The sequence below is a fragment of the Archocentrus centrarchus genome, chromosome 18 (genome assembly GCF_007364275.1).
Source record: "Archocentrus centrarchus isolate MPI-CPG fArcCen1 chromosome 18, fArcCen1, whole genome shotgun sequence".
NCBI lineage: Eukaryota > Metazoa > Chordata > Actinopteri > Cichliformes > Cichlidae > Archocentrus > Archocentrus centrarchus.
In genome coordinates, this window is record NC_044363.1 from 6,298,194 (window position 1) to 6,306,429 (window position 8,236).

General features: G+C 33.5%; 1 protein-coding gene across 1 annotated transcript; it reads right to left on the reverse strand.

Moving 5' to 3' along the window:
* Positions 1-262: 262 nt before the first annotated feature.
* On the reverse strand, positions 263-8,036 carry LOC115797116 (fibrinogen beta chain-like). Its single transcript, XM_030753599.1, has 13 exons — positions 7,878-8,036; positions 6,537-6,560; positions 6,302-6,408; positions 5,909-6,011; positions 5,536-5,604; positions 5,198-5,312; positions 3,888-3,994; positions 3,597-3,711; positions 2,954-3,073; positions 2,739-2,861; positions 2,538-2,632; positions 1,770-1,960; positions 263-869 (listed from the first exon to the last, which is right to left on the reverse strand). The coding sequence occupies exons 1-13, from the start codon at positions 8,019-8,021 to the stop codon at positions 638-640; spliced, it is 1,545 nt and encodes a 514-aa protein (XP_030609459.1). The 5' UTR covers positions 8,022-8,036; the 3' UTR covers positions 263-637.
* Between the last annotated feature and the right edge of the window lie 200 nt (positions 8,037-8,236).

Genomic DNA, 8,236 nt, shown 5'->3' on the forward strand with positions numbered 1-8,236 from the left:
CAAAAAAGCACCTCTAGTTTTTCTGATAATATAATTTCTATCACATATAATGAAAAGTCTGCTCCGTACAGATAACTCCAGAATTGCCTAAAAGTCATCATGCTTTTGCAATTAATTCATGGTCACAGAAATCCATTGGTTGTTGGGTACATTGCAAAAAGGAGCAGTTAAAATCTGACATACATAAATGGTGCCATATTTTGTCTTAAGTTGTAAAGACATTTTCTTTACTAAAGTGAAATATTAAACAAAAAACAAAAAGTATGTTCCTCAATGTGTTTATTGAGTAGCGGAGGACAGTTTGCATCAACTCATCCTTTTAGTTATCACACATAACAAGAAAGGACAGATCACAGCATATTTACCCACAACTAATCAGGTTTTTCTCCTGACTTTTGATAGCATTAAGTTTACCTGACATTCTGTATGCATATTTTTAATACTTTAATACTTGTCAGTAAAACAGATCTCATTTCCCATGTTTTCGTCACTTCTTTAAACTTCCTGTTACAATTTGTTGACACTTATGTTAGTTATTTGTAAATGTGTGTGTCCATCAACATAGAACTTAGAGCCTAAGTATAGATTTTTTTTTTGACAGCTTCTTGTATGTGCTATATGCATCAACACTCTGGGATTATCTGGAGGCAAAGTAAGGCCTGATCTTCATGCTGATGGCCTTGAGCGAGTACCAGCTCCCCTTCCAGTTCATCCACACCACACCATCATCTGTGCCATGCTTGGCCATCTGCCGTGTGTAGGGTCCACCAATGTAGTACCGCCCATTGGGATTGGCTGAGTGGCAGCGATTGTACCACCAGCCACCTCCATCCTCTTTGGAGCACTGTTTGGAGGGATCGCCAGGGGTCCTGATTGGTGCAAACAAGAAGAGCAAAGTTAAAGCTTGATATTTCTGAAAATTTAGATACTGATAAAATTATTAATCACTGCCAGATTTAGCTTGTAGAAGGGAGGTAAATCAATCTTTTTTGAACATGTGAAATTTAAAGTGCTGGCTGATTTCAAATCGATAGCGTTGAACTCTGAAGAACTTTTAGAACTTTTACAATCATACAAGCCACCCCACATACAAGCTGTAATTGCTGCTGGTGCAAACTGTTCAAATTTATCTGCAACTACAATGTATTCCCAACTGATTAGCATCCATTAGCTTTCCAGTTAAGGTATTTCCCTGAAATTTACAAGCACAAGTTTTAAAACTGTTCTGCCATTGTCCATGAAGCAGAAACATTTACAACTGTGTCCAATAGTCAGAGTGTAAACTTGAATGCACAAAATAATGAAATAGATAAAGTTGTTTACAGTTAATATTAAAAAATGGTTCTGCTAACTGTAATATTTGGGGTTGACATTTCCTTCCTTTTTTGAGTTAATGAAACATGTTTTTGATGACCTTGAACTCTTTTGCATTGCAGGTAGGTATCAATTAAAACTATAATTTCACTGTAGAATTTTCTACTGTTTCAATGTGAGAGTGTACATCTGGCAATGTCATTATTAGTAGATGTAGTGAGGGTTAATGGGAAAGTGTCAGTCCTTCACAGGCCTTTGGGATATCAATGTTTAATTTGTTTGTGGGCAAAGTAATTGGAAATGTTGCTGAGTAAATATGTTTTATAGAATGATTGGTTATTTATGCATAAATTAATCCCACAGTTTTTTTTCAAAGAGTTAGAAAACTGCACATTCATTTAGAGGTCCTGTTGTACATTAATTATCTAGTAGAATTTCTTTTTTAGGATACTCACCAGTTGTCGTTGTCTCTGTCATAGGTACTAAACATCATGCCGTTGTGAATGGTCATAGTACGGTTTTCACCAAAGAGCGTGAGAGATCCTTCCAGGAAACAGTTACCAGCATTGCCAGAGTAACCATCAACAGCCAGCACATAGTTGGATGTCTGTGATTGGACAGTGAACTGGCGGTACTGGGCATGGACCTGATTAAAAGAAGAAACCAGTTTCAAATTTAATTCTTAACCAAAATATTTATAATTGGAATGGGCAGGTAAAATTACCATCATTATTAACTAAATTGTAAACTCAATTGAAGGTTTTAGAGTTTAAATTAAATAATTATATTCATTGTTTACATTCTACAGTAAATTACTATTAATCAAGTTTTTTTTCTGGTGTGTATGAAATCAGTAATTGGATAAACCCAAGCTAATGGAGGAAAAAAAAACTAAACAATATACTAAAAGTACTGTCATTTACTAGGGATCAAAGACTTAAAATTAAAAAGAAAATTGAGTATAATTGATGTATGCTTAGTTATTAACCTCTTGCATGCACTTATCTGACCTTGATCTGACTAAATCCCACATTTATTTATTCAGATTGCTTGTTTTGTAAGACAGTTTAAAACCATAAGGAACTTGCTTTATTATCATTTAGGGCAAATAGGGTAACAAATTCCTACATCAGAGATGTACAATAATGCAATGTGGTCAAGACTTAAATATTTTCACTGATGTTGTAATTTCTTGCTACAGGTATAAACCTTGAGGGACTCACCTTGGCTCCTGTCCAGTCCTCCATCTCAATGAGAACCTCAGTTGGGCCCATCTTGGTCAGCTGACTGATACGGTCATTACCCAGCCAGTACTCACCTGTAGGTACATAAAAAAGGTGATTGAAAAACAAATGAATAAGTGTAGCAATTGAAATTAAGAAAAGGCAAAACCATGTTTTGTCTGGTGTTTTCTTTTGTCTTACCAGGAGTTGCACAGTGACCCTTGCCAGAATCGAAAGCGATGTTTCCAAATCCACGACGATATTCGTCCCAACGCCGACCAAAGTCAACACTACCATCCAGCCTGTTCTGGATAAGAAGCCATCCTGAAAACAAATTTTAATACAGACTCTTAAAAAAAAGAAAATATTAACTGAGAACCATTGCACTGAAGAAAAGATAAGTCATCTAGTCTCACCTCCATTCTGGGTGGTCTGATCACAGAAGATCTTGTATGGAGGGTAAAAGGTGTCAGGCTGGATCAGGTACATCTGGGAGTCTCTTCCTCCCCGACGGAAGATGTCCTCACACTCCTTACCTAAAACAAAGAATAAAGGTTATCATCTGTGTAGGCTCTAAGCCATCTGGGTCGTTATAGTTTTGAGTTTAAAGCAATAGGACTTGTTTTTTATATTCTACATGAATATTTAAAAAAAATAAGGCTTCTTCAGTTCTAAAAGCTGATGGGGAGTCCCAAAGACTACAAAAGCAACATTTTGTTTCATTTCTTATACTTTTAAGTTTTCTATCCATAATTTTTTATTATTGTTCGTAATACCCAATGTCCATCCAAATCCTTGGTCCAAAACTTACTACCAGTCAAACCTCTATGAAATTCATCATTCAAATTTATGGTCCACTGAGGACTATTTTTTGTGGTCACCTGAAGACCTTACATGCTTCAATAAAGTCTAAATGTCATTTCAAGTTTATTACAACGTTACTGTATTTATGGATACATTCCTGCTGCCCAGAGAATGAGCTTTGCTGTCTTGAATCACAAAATTATCTATGCATGTTTCAGTCACTCTAATAGCTTGAATTTCTTTGTCTTTGCCTACCAGAAACTACTGGTATAGGACATTTGGTCTCGCATGGCTCCTTGCACTCATCCCTCTGGGCTTGGATGGCCTTCTCCAGCTTCTGGATCTTCAGCTTGATCTTGTCCAAAACTCCCTGCAATTGTGACATGTCATACCTTAAAACAGTGGTGGTTGTGTTGTTTTTGTTTTCATTTTCTGTTTCTTATAAAGTCCATATATTTCCTAGACTGACTGATGCACCACATTACTATTATTAATTTATTTATTTTACCCCCAATTAAATTAACTGCGATGTCATTTCTTATTTACCTGCAGCACTCTGATATTGGAAGGGAACACTGTGTCCACTATCTCCTTGATGTAGACATGCTGCTCCTCCACTCGGTCCGTGTACTGACTAACCACCCTGCTGTTGTCTAAGAACACAAGGAAAATATTATTTTGTGGTAGCCATTGTCAGGGGAACAATTATGTAAAGAAACATTTATGTGTTACCTTGCAAACTTTTTTGTTATTTTTTTGTACTGTATTATATTTGATTTACTGTATTTCACTGTATTTGTTTGTTACTTGTAACTGTAAATTGTACAGCTGTCAGTGATCCTGACAATGCACGCTGTGTATTATGTTTGTCCATATGTTGTATGTAATAAGTTATAATGAATATAATGTAATTTAAGTAAAAAAAATAAATATTCAAATTACTGTAATAATAGTCATAAACATATTATAAGGTAAGTATGTTATTAACTATATATTATTTAATTGTGATGATGATTCTATGTAATATTATATTATTATTTTTAAAACTATAATAAGAATATAAAATTGTAATTTGAGGAAATTCATTTTTAAATGAACTTTAAATTTATATATGAATATCAAATATTAAATAAAATATAACATATTGTTTCTATTAAGTGTTTATATTATTTATATATTAATAATTAACTAATATTCACTAACTTTGAATCTATAATATGTACAAATATTATAATTATAACTTCAATATAACCCATTTGTTACATCATCATTATTGGCAATATTATTATTAATAATTTATTTAAGTGTTCTAATCATGTCATGTTAAACTTTAGAAAAATTATACATCCTGAGGATGACCAGAATTCCATATTTTTGAGAAACATACATCAAAATTTAATATCACGAAAATTATTTTACAAAAATTTAAAGCATATTCCTGTACTAAAATTTTTAACACATTACAATATCAAAAATAAGGTTAAAATAATAATAAAATAATTCATTATTTAATCTGTTCTTTCTCTGTAACCGAATGCTTGTCACAGACTAAATGAATGCCTGATTAACAAAATGGATTTCAGAGCTTGACTTTAGTAATAGTTGTTAAAAAAAAAAAGGATTTATTTAGATTAAAACTTTATTACCAAAAACCTGACAGACTGGACCAAAATTAAATTTATGATGCTTTATTTATAGCCTTTCAAATTAAATCCGCACACTTTAAAATGAATGTTGAAATGTGAATGCTTTCATATTAATGCAAACAGTTAAAAAAAAAAAGAAAGAAAAAGTAGTCACTGTGTTTTGATCTTAATTTTAAAGTTAAAATGTTATTTAGCACTTTTCTTTCTCACCATTAGAGACTCTCTGCCGCTCCCTCAGAGAGTTGGACATGCCATTGACGTAGTTGAAGACAGTGTTGGAGGACCGGGACAAATCATCCACCTGAGGCTTGAGTTCGTTAATGCTCTGTGTGACACGGTAACAAAAGATTAAAAACACATCAGGCTGTTCCTGCTATTTTCTCATTGACAACCTGGCAGCAAAGTGAATGATTTCCCATAGTTGGTTTAAACAAATTTCCAGATTGAACCTTATCATGCCTGCATATATTTTTTGCAGGATTTTGTTTAGAAAGGTCTCAAAGATGATAACTATAATTTAAATGATTGTGTGAATGGGTTTAATTTACCAGCTTGACATTCCTCTCTTGCTTCAGCAGTGTGGTCTTCAGATCACAACCAGTGGGACATAAAATACCCTGAAGGATAAAAACAAAATCTATTATGCCAACGCTTGATTCACTAAAATACATTATAGCATGTTCTTTGGCTTTGTTATTATTTTCTGATTTCAAAATATGGTGAAATAAATTAGACACTAAAATTTCAGTTTTCATTGCATCCTGACTTGAACTGCCACATTTGAAAGAAGGATACAAGAAAGTTAGGGGGTGGTTTTGAAAAAAGCTGCTGGAATTGTACCACCCATGCACTTGTAGTTAGTCACGATTTTGGTGTCTTTGTACAGATATTTTATTCATTTTTTAAAATTTTTTTCATTACCATCTCTTCGGAAGCATGTGTACATCCTCCTGCATCGGGCTGCTCCACCTTCTCCTGGATCTGTCGGCCTCCAACTGGAGCAGGAGTGGGGCGTCCACGATACCTTAATGAGAAAAGAAAACTACAGCCAACTACACAAAAACTACACAAATAGTATATTGAGCGTAAGTTTTCCCAGCCAACTATTCCAAAGATTAAATGCTGATGCTGTACTATATCAAGTCTTTCATAAAACAACAAAAGGAACCATTGTGCTGAAATCAAATTTTGTTATCAATTTTAAACATGTATGATTTTTAAAGAATTGCAGTTTAAGCAGTATTATAAGGATGGTTACATTAGAATGCATTTTTTGTTTTTGTTTTATTTCTTATTAAAAAAGGTTTACTATACCTGCCACCACTGCTGATAGGGGGTGGGGCATATCTGTTTCCAGTGTAGGTCTCCCTGCCCCTCTGTACTGGGCGGTGACCACGAGCATCTACAGCTGCTCCTGATACCTATGAAGAAATAACAGTATGGAAGATAATGAATGATAAACAATTCTATGTAATATGATTATTTCATTTTATTTTATTATATTATAATTATATAAGTAAAATTGATTTTGCTGTTTTGTTCTACGTACTGTTGCATTTAATCCCGGTGTTACCTGTGAAAGATATAAAGAAACAGTTGTGAGCACAAAATCTGCTGTTTTTAATAACCAAGTCAGAAAGTAATCAAGCATAACAGTTAACTACTACAATTTTTTTATCTGTTCAAGAATATGAGTAAATAATCAAAAAGCAATGTCATTTACTATTTTTCTGATTTGTTGTAAAACAATAAATTTAAAATTTCTCAAGTAATAACAATAATCACTGTGATAATATTTCAACTAAAGCACTTATGTAGAATGGTGGATTAACTATTTCAGAAACATAAAAAAATTACTTTGGTAATTATCAATACTTTTGATTTAGGGTCATAATCTCACAGTGATTGGTGGTCCAATAAACCTTTAAAGTGCTGTATTTTAAATTGGAAAAGTTTAAACTGCAAATTAAACATAGAAACACAACACAATAAAACAATAAAAATGTCAATTTTATATATATATATATATATATATATATAAATAATTTTAAAGACATGTTTCATTTCTTCACTACGAGTTTAACTCTGAAAAGAACTCCTGCTTTGTTAAACTCTAATTAGTTTTTTGAACAGTGTAATATTTTAGGTAATAATTGAGGACTCACAATTTCAGTTTTTATTAAACAAAAAGGTTTCTAATATGTGCATGGCCAAAAAAAAACCCCAAAAAACAAAACAAAAATAAATTAATCATTAGAGATGGTTCCTAGACTCCTAGACTCCTCTTGGGTGAGGTCTTTCAGGCATGTCCCACCATTGGGGACATCCTGGGCCAGACCCAGGACATGCTGCAGAGATTTTATCTCTCAGCTGACTTGGGAATGACTCAGTGACCCCTAGGTGAGGTGGCCAGAGTGAGGAAAGTCTGGGCTTCTCTGCTCAGGCAGCTGCCTTTGTGACCCAAGTGCAGATAAGCGTAGAAAATGAATGATGGACAAATAACATGTTTTTTTTTTTTTAACTGAATTTTAGAAATGTAATAGATACTCTTAGAGCTTTAAATAATCATCTAAATGTAATTGATATCTTTTGCAGCTGCATTAACCTGACTTACTGGACTTACTGATAGATAGATAGATAGATAGATAGATAGATAGATAGATAGATAGATAGATAGATAGATAGATAGATAGATAGATAGATAGATAGATATATAGATAGATAGATATATAGATAGATGTACTATTTTTATTAAATCTTGGAAAAATTAACTGATACACTATAATGGTAATTCTAATGTATTTCAGTTCCTTGTCACTTCATCAAAGAAGTAATTCTAGACATTTTGTGAAAGTAATATATAAACATTTCCTCTTTAAAACATACTCACTGAGTCATCCTCATCATAGTCCAAGTTATCCTGCGCCCAGGCGACATACACACACAGATAAACCAGCAGCAGCGTCTTCATGGTCGACCCTATACAGTTACTGTTGTCAAACTCTGTCCAGAGTGCTTTTTCTCTCCCAGACATCTGATTTTACCACATATTTATCCTGTTTCTGTGCATACGTGGCCGCCCTCCCCCACTTGTATTGATCTGCTAACGTTCCAATAACTGTTAGGACAGTTTACCCAACCTTAGTCACTGTCACACCAGGAGAATGTCAATGAGCAAAAGGGCAAAGGGGAATATTTTGTAATTCTGCCTTTTGGGCAGCATTGTTTTAAAAGAAAGTTTCAAATTCT